The sequence below is a fragment of the Nipponia nippon genome, unplaced genomic scaffold (genome assembly GCF_047370975.1).
Source record: "Nipponia nippon isolate SJK-2023a ecotype South Korea unplaced genomic scaffold, ASM4737097v1 scaffold_1, whole genome shotgun sequence".
NCBI classification, from domain to species: Eukaryota; Metazoa; Chordata; class Aves; order Pelecaniformes; family Threskiornithidae; genus Nipponia; species Nipponia nippon.
Genome location: NW_028262290.1, coordinates 125,175,978 through 125,190,808, shown reverse-complemented (window position 1 = coordinate 125,190,808; position 14,831 = coordinate 125,175,978). Strand labels below are relative to the sequence as shown.

At 39.4% G+C, this 14,831-nt stretch overlaps 1 protein-coding gene across 25 annotated transcripts in view; it reads right to left on the bottom strand.

Moving 5' to 3' along the window:
- Nucleotides 1-14,831, bottom strand: part of THRB (thyroid hormone receptor beta) — a 174,909-nt gene that overhangs the window by 17,353 nt on the left and 142,725 nt on the right. For 24 of the 25 annotated variants that reach the window (XM_087771277.1, XM_087771212.1, XM_087771222.1 and 21 more), the window contains one exon: nt 3,587-3,687. In XM_087771277.1, the coding sequence (XP_087627403.1) occupies nt 3,587-3,687 (101 nt within the window). Of the gene's footprint in view, nt 1-3,586; nt 3,688-13,532; nt 13,861-14,831 lie in introns of those variants that run through there. The other variant, XM_009466446.2, reaches the window with a different exon arrangement.

Below are 14,831 nucleotides of genomic sequence, written 5' to 3'. Positions count from 1 at the left end.
ACATATATTAAGAGGATATTAAGAGGCATATACATACTTGTAATTAAAGAGCAGCTTCTGCAGATAGTAAGAATGGTGGTGTGTATGTGCTACTAAAGGATTAAGAACAAACAGTTCTACTCCTTTCATTCCATCAAAGCCAAATAACCAACCAACCAACCAACCAACCAAATCTGGGCAAGACTGAGAATTTTGTGAACACAATTACACAGTCTTTGAGTTTGGTTCTAAATAATGGATCCATAATTCTAAAATTACCTGTATTTCTGAGAAGAGGATTTAATTCTTATTTACCACAGACCTCTGTATTCAAAACAAACATCATCAATAAAGATCCCTCTAAATATAAATCCATTCTATCTATCTACCTACTTACCTATCATAATACAGATCTATATTGCCAATTGCAACATGGATATGAGGTCAGATCCTAAGCTCATGTGAACTAATGTAGCTCCGCTGAATTAATTGCTTTATACACCCCATAGACCCTCGTCTCAGGTAAAGAAATCAGATACAACTTATCTCTGAACATTACGGACCTAATCCTGGTACTAATTTCAACATGACTTTTTTTGTTTATCCCAAGGCCGCAAGATATGGACAAGACAGGCTGTAAAGCAAGAAATTTAGACTTCACTTTAATTTCAGGTTTCACCATTGTTTGAGACCATCTACCTTCTGCAATGCAGCTTGGGACCACTTTGACATAGAGAACATACTGGGACCCTGGTCTTGTTTGACTGAGGCCACTAAGAATGGCTTTGGTTTCAGTGAAAACAATGGCAAAATTCAAGTGAGATTTTACCTAATTAATAGTCTCTTCTGGGATTTTATCCAATGAATAGTGTCTTCACTTCACTAGGCGAAAGGTTTGTTTTTAATCATGTTAAATAACACCCGGTAAAATCTTATAGCAGCGTGTAATTCCTTTTAACACAGAACGTTTAATTAAGTCGTATGGATAAGTCTGTATTTCAGCTTGAGCTCCTAACTCCAGTGAAGACAATAAAGAGCCTTGCCCTCATTAGAGTTTTCTCTTACAAGATCCAGCTCGAGCTAAGAGTACAACTCACTCTTCCTTAATAACGATAAGACCTGAAATCTCAATTAAACTGAGTGCATGAAGCATGTGTGTGAGCCTTTGCAAGACTGGGACCTGTTGGGTTGAGCCAAAATCCAGGAAATCACAGGCAAGATGTCCTTACGTGGGGTTTGGATTAGGTCTCAAACTCTCATCTACCCAACAACTGGATTTGGATCCACTCTCAACACTGTGACAAATTCCTAGAGACAGGACTTGCCCCTCTCCTCCCTGAAGATCAAAGATGGCTCTGGACAACCAGGGACACGGCGTAATCTCTAGTTACAGTAAGAGATGGAAAAATCTCCGATGAATCTCAGGAAGTGGTACTGCACTTCTCTTTTCCAAACCTTGCATGGGACTTAACATAGCTCCAGCTTTACAATGGCAAGGCTCTTCACCACCTGTGTTGGGACCAGCACATTTCACCTTCCCATCTGTTTGCATTTCTCAGAAACTTTTTGCAAAAAATTTCTTTGATCATCTCTAGATACAATGTGATAAGGAAGCTGCTCTTTATATTTGTCCAAACATTTCATCACAGCAGTGTTCTTTTCATCAATAAAAGAAAGCACACTTTATTGTAAGGCAACTACTCTTCCTAAATTCCTTTACTATGCACCTATATAGCAATAGATGCAATGGGTACAGTCCAGAGAAACATTTCAGTAATGTCAGAACTCACTGTTGGTTTATTTGTGTTTAAATTCCTTACAATTTACTCTTCAGAAATCATGTGTGAGGATGCTTTGTTCATGAAAGCACTTGCCAAAGCAAATTTTTGGCTGTCAGCCCTGATTAGTGTTGTTACAAAATTAAAGTGATTTTGAGTGGAAGCAACTAGTAAATGTCAAGTTCATTGAGAACTGATTACATATAACTTTGCTGATAAATCATACAACTTCAAGTGTTTATGCAGATCCTCCAAAGCATGGGTTGAAATTGTCCACACAAAAAACCCCATCTTGTACGATGAATACATTTGCAAGAAGAACAACAAATCAAATCAAAACAAAACAAAACAGTCTGTTTGTAAGCCAGCTATAAGTAGGAGAAAGAAATTAATTACTTTTTGCAAATTGTTGCCTCAGTTCGTTGTGCACATAAGCATTATTTTAAATTGTACATCAGACAGAAGAATCGTATCTGAAGATAAGAGTAAGTTTTGTATGCTGTATCTTTAAAATAGCTGGCAGGCATAACAAGAAATACTTCTGTTGGAGTAACAAAAACCTTAGTAGGAAAGCTGGCGACAGATACAGCCGTTCAGCTGGGAGCAAAAGATATTTCATAATGCCACAGTGTCGCTTACTTCTCATTATATCCAAATTAAGTCACATTCATACATTTTATGTACTGTTGTCATCTGGTATATGGGGTGCAAACGTAAGAATCACTTGTTCAGTTCCGTTTTTTTCAGATATAAGTATTTTTTCATACTATGTATGTATGAGTATACATACTCATACATACATACTATGTATGTATGAGTATAAAACCATTATGAATATTACCACAAACCTGCTATATATAGGATATTTAGGTCTTTGTGCATTTCATAAACGTAACTGAGGGTAATGCTGAACTACTTCAACACATGAGTTACTGTGATGTGAAGCTCTAAAGCCACTCCAAACCCAAAATCTCAGATCCAAATATTTGACTTTGGGGATGAACAGAATATGGCTTTTGTGGCTTAGTCCCATGACACTAATGCATGACATGTGTGGTCCCATTTGTTTAGAAAAACATAATAATTTTTTCTTTTCTGCAGGAAAGAATAGCTTTCTTACAGGATTTCAAGCTATTCAGGCAAATTTATGGCAGTGAAATCATGTAAGATGTGCCTGATTGTGTTACTCAATTTTTTTTTTACTTGCCCAAAGCAATCTCTTTTTTAATTCTGCATGTAGCTTCGGAGATGCAATTTAGGGCTAAAAGCACATTTCAATATGCTTAAGTTAAAGAAGTTAAAATTTTTTTGAAACTGTTTTAATTGGGTGTCAGTGCTTCCCAAAGTGATCGATGTTACTGTCGTATAAGCATGTGGAAGGGATTTTGATTTTTGCTTCTGCGCAGTGACGATGAGAGGCACTGGAAGACTGTTAATTGCTACAGACTCTTCATGGCCATAGGCAGAATCTCAGCTATTGCATAAACAGCTTCACTGGAGTTGCTGGGAGTATGCTGATGTACGCTGGCTGAGAACATGGCCAAAGAAACATTAAAAAATGGAAATGTGAAAGCTAACAGTTAAATAGCAACAACAAAAATCTAAATTTCTTGTTTTCTTTTCAGAAGCAAACACTGCAAAAATCAACTATATTCCTTATGCATATGAAGAGCAGCAGCATAGCCAGATACGGCTTATCATCAGTACTGGATGTTCTTATTCGCTTCTAATCTGTCTTTGTTTTATCTGACAGCACAGTTCAGGAAGTCCGTATAATGGAGGAGCTGGAGAGCTATTTCTGATTCCCACTTTCCCACTGTGCCATTTACCTTGCAACCTTCACAAGTGATGCAGCGATAATGATATCCGGTGGCTTTGTCCCCACATACTACACATAGCTCATCCTTGTCTAAGTAGCTGGGTATATACCCTGTAAAGAAAAAGAGGGTGTGGCATGTAAACTCAATATAAAATTATATGATATATTTGATATATAAATAATATATGAAAATCCACATGTCTATCTGAACTCATGGAATGTCCTGAATAAAAACCTCATGCTAACAATGTTACAGACTTATTTAAACATAGTCTATATCATCTTCTACTTTTCACACTGTTTCAGCATCTACTGGTCAAGGAGAAGCTAGAACATGATTGCTCTCCCCTGAGTGAAATACTACCTGAGAAAAAGAAATATATTTATTTTTACCTCAAAGGCTTTGATGGAAATAAAAAAAAATAACTGCGAGACATATAGTTTCACAAAAAACCCGATATACTTGTATGCTGAAGATGAGATCCCAGGTTGCAGGGTGGCTCAGGGACCTGGTGGTAAGAAATATTTACTGAGAGATCGTTTGTTTCAAAACAGCTCCACAGGTGTGGTTAGAGAAGTACCAGCAACAGGTACCCCAAGCTGTATTGATCAGTCCTTACCTGGGCAGGAACATTTAGTATAGCCTGAATTTAGGGCAAAATACGTGGGCATTCAAACACGTGTGTGTGTACATGCATGTGTTAGAATGACCTTTTCTCTCTGAAGTGGTTTACCAGACACCCAACAAGTGAAATCAAATATTACTGCTATGAAAAACATCTTTTCCCACAATGGGATTTGTTTTGATAATATAAACATATTTTCAATTTGAGCAAAAAACCAAAACAATTCTGATGGCAACCAAAAAGTAATGCTAAACTAAAGAGAACTTTGAAACAGTGTAAAATACAAACCTTTCAAAGTAAGTGTTCCCATGACTCATAATTAATGGAGTTATGGTACATAACTTTTCCTTCTGAAAAATCTCTCTGTAAAGATGTAGCACAGAGATCTCAGATTCCCTTTCGGGGAGAGAGGAAAGTGCAACTATTTATGTAACTCTGTAAAATTATTGAAGTGTAGGAAAGAGTTCACAGAATCCCAGAATGACTGAGGTTGGAAAGGCACCTCTGGAGGTCACCTGGTCCAACCCCCCTGCTCAAGCAGCCAGTTGATCATCTCTAGATGATCAACAACCAGTTGCCCAGGACCATGTCCAGATGGCTTTTGAGTATCTCCAAAGATGGAGACTCCACAGCCTTTCTGGGCAACCTGTGTCAGTGCTTGGTCACTCTCATAGTAAAAAGAAAAGAGTATTTTATTCCCTGTATTTCTGTTTGTGCCCATTGCCTCTTGTCCGGTCACTGGGCACCACTGAGATGAGTCTGGCTCTGTTTTCTATCTGAAAGGGGATGAGGTATTTATACACATTGATAAGATGCCCCTTGAGCCTTCTCTGCTCCAGGCTGAACAGTCCCAGCTCTCTCAGTCTCTCCTCCAGTCCCTTCATCATCTTTGTGGCCCTTTGCTGGACTCGCTCCAGTATGTCCATGCCTTTCTTGTACTGGGGGGCCCAGAACTGGATCTGACACTGCAGATGTGTTTTACCAGAGCTGAGCAGAGGGGAAGGATCACTTCCCTCATCCTGCTGGTGATGATCTTCCTAATGCAGACCAGGATGCCATCGACCTTCCTTGCCTCAAGAACACACTGCTGGCTCACGTTCAACTTGCTGCTCACCAGGAACCCTTAAGTACTTCAATGAAAAGTGCTTACCAGCCAGTCGGCAGCCAGTCTGTACTGCTGCATTTATTATTCCTCCCTCAGTGCAGGGTATGGCATTTCCTTTTGAGGAACTTGAAGAGATGCCTCTTGTCTCATTTCTCCAGCCTGCCTAGGTCACTCTGAATGGCAGCACACCCCTCTGGTGCACCAGCCACTCCTCCCAGTTTTGCATCATCTGCCAACTGGCTGAGTGCAATTTATGAGTGCAATGAGGGAGAGTCCTTTGGATGTGACTGCCTGTACCATTATCCCTTGCCACTGGCTTGCTGAACGCATCTGTAGCACCACACGTTAGACTAGACTTCAAGCTTGCTGTCTTCGCGCAGCCCGCACACTGGTATGGCTCGGTATAGCTCAGGGACTCAGCACACCAGTCACTTGGAGGGCAACCAGCAACAAGACTCAGGGCAGCAGAAGGCTGTTGGAGGATACTGCAAGGGGGGTGGCTGTCATCTTCCTGTGACTAACATGCCACATGCCAGAGAGTCAGCTCAGTAATAGACAGCTAAAATGAAAGTGCCTTCCTAGGGCTACACTTGCTAGAGGTTCTCCAGAGAGAAAAGCCCAAATCAGGGAGAAAATACTTGAAACTAACTGAGCTTTAAATACTTGAACTTTCCGAGGCTATCATCTCCATCCTGCCCCCCTTTTGCTCACATCTGCCTCTGCACGTGCAACACATACGTAACATGGAGCTGATACAGGAGGCAGAAGAGTCAGCAAAGGGATACAGAATTTTCCACTAAATTTCTTGTAAAGATTAATGGCTTCTTGTTATTGCTGGTTACTGTTACTCATGAAACGCAGACTTGGAGTAGCATAGACTACGTCCTCCAAAATTCAGTATTCCTGGTTTGCTTCCTCAGGAATTACTTCTGAATTAAACGCCTTGATATTTCATTAAGTATATAATCTGGTTAGCACTGCTCATGTAATGGCAGCTCTGTTCTATTGGAGGAGCAGGAGACCACTTGTCTAAACCGCTTCCTTAAATATATATAGTAGCTTGCGCATGTGACCACTGGCGTCCATCTCCTTCTTGGAGTTTCATGACTTTATCCAACCCAGAAAAGTTTCCAATCTGGCAGAAAAGACAAATCTCCTACAAGCACTCCTAGTAAAAACGGCATCCTTACATGCAACCACGTTCCCAATTTTGCTGCATCAGAAGCGTTTAAGTGCCAGCTATTAAGCTACTTAAATGTTAAGTATTATGTTCATCACTTTTGCAGGATTGTGCCCATATCACAAGGTAAGCACACACTTTGAACTCTTCTACAGATTCAACAGGAAACATGGATAGAAAAATCTTATCCGAAGAAATCATTGGCAATAGAAGTGTGCAATAAACATCTTTTTTCTTTCTATTACAAATCTGAGAGTAATATCTACACTTTTGTATATTTTTAATCCTCCTTCCAACAGCTTATGGGGTCAGAAACTGCGAGAAACTAGGAAAATTGGACCTTCAGCAGTATTTTAAAACGATATAATTCAGACAAACAGACATCATACCAAGAGGAACAAAGGGACATTCAGTTCTTACAAACCGTAACTCCCACTGTAAATAATTTCTAGTAGCTGCAAACATCCACTCTCACCTCTGTATAAATTCAATGCAATTTCATTTGTAAGACGTGCAGACAAGCAGCCTCAGTGCATTTTCACTGCTACTCAGAAACAGTAGCAGCAGGAGGAAATTCAGCAGTGTTTTTCTAAACTTGATACCAGCATGGAAGCTATGAACAGTGCAATGGAGATTCTTGGGGAAGCCGTGGATGGCAGCAGAGCTGTCTGTTGGATGGTTTGAGGAAGAAGCAGAGCAACAGACTTCTCTTGCTCCTTGCAGCACTTGGGGAAAAAGAGGAGGGGCAGACTAACAGGGACTTGGCTCTCCCATCAGCAAGTACTTTGGCATCTTATGTGTTTAATCTCTGAACCAGAAACAAAAACTCCGATGTGGAAGAAGCAGATGCTATCTGGACAGAGTAACCCAGGTGCTCTCTTATGAAAGAAGAACGTCTGATGACAAATATCATGGGAACGTTGGGTAGGTTCCTATTTCTGGTGTTCATATTTCATCCTGTATTTCTTGGTCAAAATCTACTAACTAAATAGCTAAGAGGAACCGTTCAAAAGCAACACCAATCTCAGTGAATGGTACAATAATAGCCAATATTGTTCCTTGGTCTTTCAAGCCTCTGTCTGCTGTATTCCAGCATCTGCACAGACTGTCATTTGGTGCATCTCGAATGATCCTCAAAGTTAACTATCTGTCAAGTGTGACTTGACATTGTTCATCCCAATGCCCACCTCGGATCTTTGCTCTGAGCAGAGAACATCCATCAATGACCTTGACCTGCCAAGTCTGGTGTTTCCCCTGCAGCCTGAAGTAACTCCTTTGCTCCCCAGACTCCCACCTGCCAGTCCGCCTAATCTCACTGTCTTGGCAAGGCTAAGTACTCAGCAGGACCACTTGCCACTATCTAGAAGAATACGTTGTATAATCCATTATAACCAATCTTGATGGTGATTTACAATATCTTTTAAATCGTAACTGTAGCTTTGTAAACATATGGCAAGAAACAATTCCCTTCAATAGGAAAATGCGCAATGAGTTTGCCCCGGCAGCTGTTAAGGACAGAACGAGATCTGCTAACCTATGCAGTCATCTGAGGTACTCTCCTGCATTAATACTGTATGCCTACACTCTCAAATTACCATTTGCAGGAATGATACCTTAAAGCAGTATATGTGACCCTGCACAGTGCAACAGAGTGGAGAGGCACAAATGAGACACTCGGTGGCTATTCTTCCGCCCGCCGCAACAACGCAAAGAGAAGCTATTGAAATGAAAACAACCCCTGAAAAATGATAAGTGTTTTTTAACTCTGTACCTGGCACACACTAAAAAAACCCCATGTTTTGAGAAAAGTAAAGAACTGATTTAAGTTTTGTTAAAGTATCGTTGCACAGACTTTACATCTCCAGGTCTCTGTCTGTACCGATCATGGAATATTGGCTTAGGGATTAAACCACACCTTAAAAAACATTCTAGGACCCAAACCGTATTTGACTACCAACCAGGGATATGAGTGACATCGATGCAAACAAGTTATGTCTGTATACCAGATGTTCCTTATTGGCTTGTTCCTGATCCACCATAGGCTTATACCTTGCAAGCAGAAAAAGCCATTTTTTTGCTACTGCACATGGACACTTGTGTTTTAAGACCATTATTCAGTATTCACTGTACATTGGCAGAGTCATGTATTAATTATACTCCCTGAAATCTTTCTTTCCCCCATCTGGTATGGTTTACGTGACTAGAGACCACTCACTAAAATGAGGAGTTTAGGACTTATCAGTAAGCTCGTATTCACTTACTAGACACTGCAGTATGAAAATGAAGAAGATGAAATTAATTACTACCTTGAGAATCCCCAACTGTATTAGAACTGAAAAGAAAATTCATACTGCTGTTCTACCGATTCCATAGTCACATTGTAACTCTTTGCAAATTATAAAAAATTACAAGAACCATCCAGATATCATCCTTGACACGATTGTGTAGAAAAAGCTTAAATCCAGTGTTTATTGGAGAAAGCATAGAGCTGAGTGAGAAAAAGCATACTCCGTTCTTGTTTGTGCTATTATCAGTATTGATCTGAAAGGCTGGGCTGATACACTGATCCTTGCTTCCCACTTGCTTTAAATTACTCCTACTGAGAAAAATTGCTTATTTCTCCATAGAGCTTGGAAGCACCGAGAATGTTGTTAAACAGATTCACACATTTCTTGTTAGCTAACTGGCTTGCTTGTCCGCAATTTTGATCTTTGTTGACATTCTTTGGTTTATGGAATTACTAAAATTTGGCAAGAGATTCTGCAAAGACAGAATTTGGAACATTTTTTATAGTCTCTTTTCGCTCAATGGCTTCTCTATGTTATTAACCCTTTTCTTTGGGCTGAGTCAGAAACCTTATCAATAGCAGTGCATTTTGCATAGAAGCGCTGAAAACATTTAGCCCAAACTGTATTATCACTTAAACTGCTGTGATCAGTACTGTACTTGCATCCATTACCAACTATAGGTACAAAATGCACAGAGTAAGAGTCAGACAATGCAATTATTTTTCCCAAAATTGTTTAAACGTTTTTAGAGACCATAGCTTAGTATCACAAATAACTTATTTAGAAATCTAAGCCTCACTGAACATCAGTTTTACTACTGATGCAAAAGTATGACTTAGTTCACTCTCCCATCCTTCATTTGGTTGTGGAAAGGTTACAGCAAAGGAGCTGAGAACGGTTTTTTCACTGACATTTTTATTAAAAAAGAAACATATAATTCCAAATGCATAATGATTTTCTGAATAAGATGCAATTTTTCTGACCAGTGCTATCTCCTTAGACGGGTGGTCAAGAGCAAAATTCATCATTTTTAAGCCCAAAATAATTGTTAACATACTGGGAGCTGCTCTGCCACAAAGGCCAAGATGACAAATGCTCAGTGTTTTTGTAAATTGATTATATGCACACATACTCCCTGCACTGATGAGAAGACATTGTGACACAACCTCCATGTTGCATTTTCTTCGCTACTCAGAAAGTACCCTAATGTTTTCACACCGCTGAGAGCTCGGTTTGGACTAATTCAGTCACATACTCTACCAGTCATACAGTACGTACTCTCAGCTGCATGTAAATTGCCTGAGAAAATATAAAGGGAAATAGTAATGACAATTACAATTATAATAATAACAACAATAACAACTTTCAAAGCCCCATTCTCCCACTGTACCAAGAGCCCTTAAAAAGGTGGCATTAACCTCACCTTGTATCTGGGAAGCAAGGTGAGATGCGGGGCTGAGGAGCCAGCAGTGCTACAGCCCGACTGAAGAATTCCTGCCTCCAAATCCTTGGTTCGGGGGACAGCCTCTGGTTACTTCTGGTCCGCCTCCACAGAGCCTGAAGTTAAAGCCTAACCTCATGGATACCTGCGGGCACCTTTCGCTAACTTTGTCTGGGAAATGTCTGTGCAAAGGCAAGTGAAAGCCAACTCTCATCCTGGTTTTAACTTTGCAGACCTATTTCCTGCATTGTCTAAATGGCCAAAACACTGCACACACACCAAACGTGGGGATACTGAGGTTTCTGGACCTTTGTACGTATTTCTCTTGTGCTTTCCTGACTGCACTACCTCTACCCTGTCACTGGGTACTCCTCCTCACTGTATGGGGGGTGTGAGGAGATGCAGGGACACTTTTGCCTATCTGCTCAGCCTCCGCGCAAGGGAAGGGTGGCACAGGCTCCCCCGGAGCATCGCCCATCCAGCGTGCGGTGCTGCAAGCTCACCACGGCCAGCAGCACTGTAGGAGGGGAAAAATATTCCCATTTAAGCTCTCTGGGACAGAACTGGGAATAGCACCTCGTTCTCATGATGATGAGCCCTGTGCTGCTCATCAGATTTCACAGCCTCATGTAGAAAACAAAGTGTATCTGGTTGCCTGTCTCCTATGGTAGGAACAGGTCCAAAAGGGCTTCCTTAATAAAACAGTAAGTATTGCACGAATATTGCGCTGCTGCCTTTTAAGAGTGCACAGTACAGCACAAAAGATAATGGAGCAACAAGCAGATGCAAAGCTAAAACCCCACCTCAACCTCTTGATTTTCCGGAGCACAATTTTTTTCCTTTAAAATTCAAGTCTTTAATCAGAATTTGTGACAGATAATCAGGAAATAATAGTTTTTAATGTACTGTAATAACTGGAGCAGCTTATGTGCTTTCTTATATTTTAGAATAAGTTGCTATACTTCCTAAATACTTATTTTTTTCCTTTACTGACACACTGTTGCATCTTTGGTTCTTGTTTGTTAGTTATTTTCTGAATTCTTTTAAAGTGACATAAAGATAGAAAAATAATTAAACTCTCCTTCATAAATGATAATTTTTTCAGCATAAAAAATGTTGATTTTTTTTCTTCCCAGAGGGAAAAGAAGACTTTAACCATTTAATAACTAGCAAAAGTTTTGATAGGAAAAGACTCCATGTGCTACTGTAAAGTACAATCTGATTTGAACAGCATATTATTGAGATTACTACAAATTTCAGGGGACTAACAGAAATACCAACTGCAACAATCAAGACTCTTCACAAACACCTGCTTAGGGACTTAATTTTGCTTTAATGGGCTATTACCAAGGCTTCTCTAACAAACTCGCTCGTCCCCCCCCAAATCAATTCTCGATCAATACAGACACACATGCCCTGTGTAGAGCCTTCTGTTCTTAGGGCAGGATTAAAAGATTCGTTAGTTTTACGATAGCTTGGTTAAAAGATGGAAATTAAAAACAAAAAAAGAGAAGATGCACATGTCCCACACAGTTTAGATCTCTTCTGCTTAACAAACTCACCAGTTGCAAAGGTTTGACAGGAGGGAGGCAACTTTTTATTGATTATCACAGTAATAAGGCTCTAAAGAATCCTAAAGCACGTTGCTCAGTCTCCGTGAATGATCAATTAAAAGCCTGCTCGAGAGCCGACTTCCATCAAAATTCACTGCCATTTCTTAGTGAAACTGAGGTAGTAGAAAACAAGGGCCGACAAGCCGTTTTTAAAAACAACTCCGTGTTCTTTCAACCAAACAAGTACAAAAACTTTAAACAGAGCAGATGTCAGGTGTCTGAGTACTGAAATAACTTCCTTAAAGCTCCGATCTAGGTATATCAATTATTATTTATAACCTTTAACATCATGAAAAATGCATGCTTCCCTGACTTTGCAATAGCAAGTCTCTATGTTAATCTTGAGTACTACTTTTCTTTAACCAAAAATAAGACATGGGAAAAGTCTACAAAGGGTTATAAATTCATTAGTTAAAAGCCAATAGCAGATAAATAGCCTTAAAAAGCATTTAAAACGTTGCACAATACAAAAACATGCATTATCCACAACTACGTTTAGTCTACAACTTGATCATGTTCTTACAGCTTCCTAGAACAGGATTTTAAAAAAATATTTCCTTTATTTGAAATACAATGCTGTTCAAAGTATAAAATTAAGACATTTTTCTACCAAACATATAGATTGATTGCACCAAGTGCTAATGAATACAAAAGGGAAATATTTCAGTTTTCCATGTAGTTAGTAAGATTAAACAGTATACTTTTTACTACACAGCCACTTTAAAAGTAGTAAATGGTGTTTTCTCTATCTACCTAACTACATCAGATTCATCTGGGTTTTGGATAACTGCCTACAGAAAATCTGGTCTTAATAGAAAAAGGACATTATGTTGCTACAACAGACTGTATTTTTATTCTTTAATAATGTGATTTTAAAGAAACACAGAGAACGTATACTCTCTATGCGTCAGTTTGCTTGTCTGAGTTCAGAACAAAAACCACTGAAAACATTTCCAAGTGTTTGTTGGTATTTTGGGCACTTTCTCAATTTGCTTTGCTTACTTGAAAGCAAAATAATAAATTCTAAACACAGGCAATGATTTAACCCTGAGGGAGCAGCTATTGCACTCTGATTACCTCTCACAAACATATTGATTAGATCAACTTTTTGGATGCAGAATAGTCCTTCTTGCATAGATATATTCTTGAATTTGCAGTCTTTTTTGCTTTGCATAATCAGAAACTACATGGTTTTCACTCTAGAAGACAGTAACTCCATTAAACGTAATCAATTTCCCATACATATTTACAGTTGTATTTTCAAAATATTTTGCCCGAGTTGCTGAGTAAACAGAGTTCACATTTACTGATAAGGAGGACTCACACAAATTGTTTGTATGTAAGCAGAAACACAGCTTTAAGACACAGAATATATAACGACGACATTTCAGAAGAGAAACTTTCTTATCTGGCTCACTGGTGAATAGCAAATGAACTTAATAGCCCCAGACAGCAGAAAACATGCGATATATTTGCAAATGTCTTTTATAGATTAAGAAAAAGTGCTTGGAAATCCTCATCGCTCACAGAAAACCTTACAATCACCTAGCAACCTATGTTACTGCTGCTTTCAATTTTGAACAGGCAGCCTTCACATTCAAAGATGTATCTGAGCCAACTGATGCAACTGTAAGTTTAAAGCAAAACAAAAACAAAAACAGCGATTTTTTTGTTTGTTTGTTATTTAAAGAAATTGCCCCTACCTTTCTTCTGAGAGTACGATGGCGACTGCACTTGAGAAAAAGTAGGTTTTTCTTCGGTGAAATATTCAGGTTGGTTGTACTGATTCAGGGCCATGTCCATGTCAGAGTACTCGCTTTTAAACACGTTTCCAGGGTAACTACAGGTATAAGGCTGATTCACCGCCCAGGCCTGTTCCATATATATGTTGTTACTGTGCAGGACCTGAGCATCACAACTGCTGTAACCCTGATTATCTTCGATATATGTGCAATAATCAGTGGACTGCATGTAGCAATTGCTGCCAGCAGCTGGGTGCACTTCATATATTTCTTGCATACAGTAGTTCATTTTGTTACCCTATCTCAGCTTCCACTTTACGTACACACACACATGCATACACAGGCAGGCATGCATACACATGGAACGGGAGAGGAGCAATGAATATACACCAACAAAGTCGAGTGCAAAATAGCCCGTTTTACTTTGGAGCGGCACCTGATGTGCTAAAATCCTATTTATATTGGGACGGCTTGTGAACTCCCCTGCCTGTCAAACATATTGGGAAGCAGATTTATGACAGTCAAAGGTCTTAATCTGTGACTGTAAGTTAATTCCAAGGGAAGATGGCAGGCAGGTAGCAATGACCACCAGACAAAGAAGCGACGTCCCGACAACCCTCCTGTTCCCCCGTTTGTCTGGAATAATCATTTTATAAACCATTTCCAGCCTTTTCCAATATGATTAGAAAATGATTACTAAGGCGAGGACACAGTTATGTCACTGTAGTTGTCAACTTAAGTGTGAAGCATTATAAAGACTGCTTAAGAACTCCCAGAGGGGATACGCTGAAAATCCTAAAATCAATAATCCTGTTTTTCAGCATTAAACCATAGAAAATCCAATAGTGCTGTGCTGATGACCCGAACAGTAGTCTAGTTTTACAAAATTTAGCAACTTAATCTGTCATCAGCTTTATTGATTTTGTTTTACAGAATTACATGCATGAATCTCCCCCGCCTTCCACACATACACAATCCTCCCCACTGCCTGGTAATGCATTTACGGGAAAGCAGCTTTTCAAAACTCCAGTGATTTGGGGAGGTAATTTCTATTGAGTTCAACAGGTGGGAAACTTCAAAATACTATAATCAGCAAAAAGAACACTGCTTAAATATTATCAATAAGCTAATTGCTTTGCTATTCTGCTTTGTTATCTTTTATGTTTCAGTAATGAAGTACTTTTAGAAGGGCATCTTTTTCGACAACAGACTGAGTAGAGTAAGGAGGATTTTTTGCTCGTTTTGGCTCACCTACGAGCT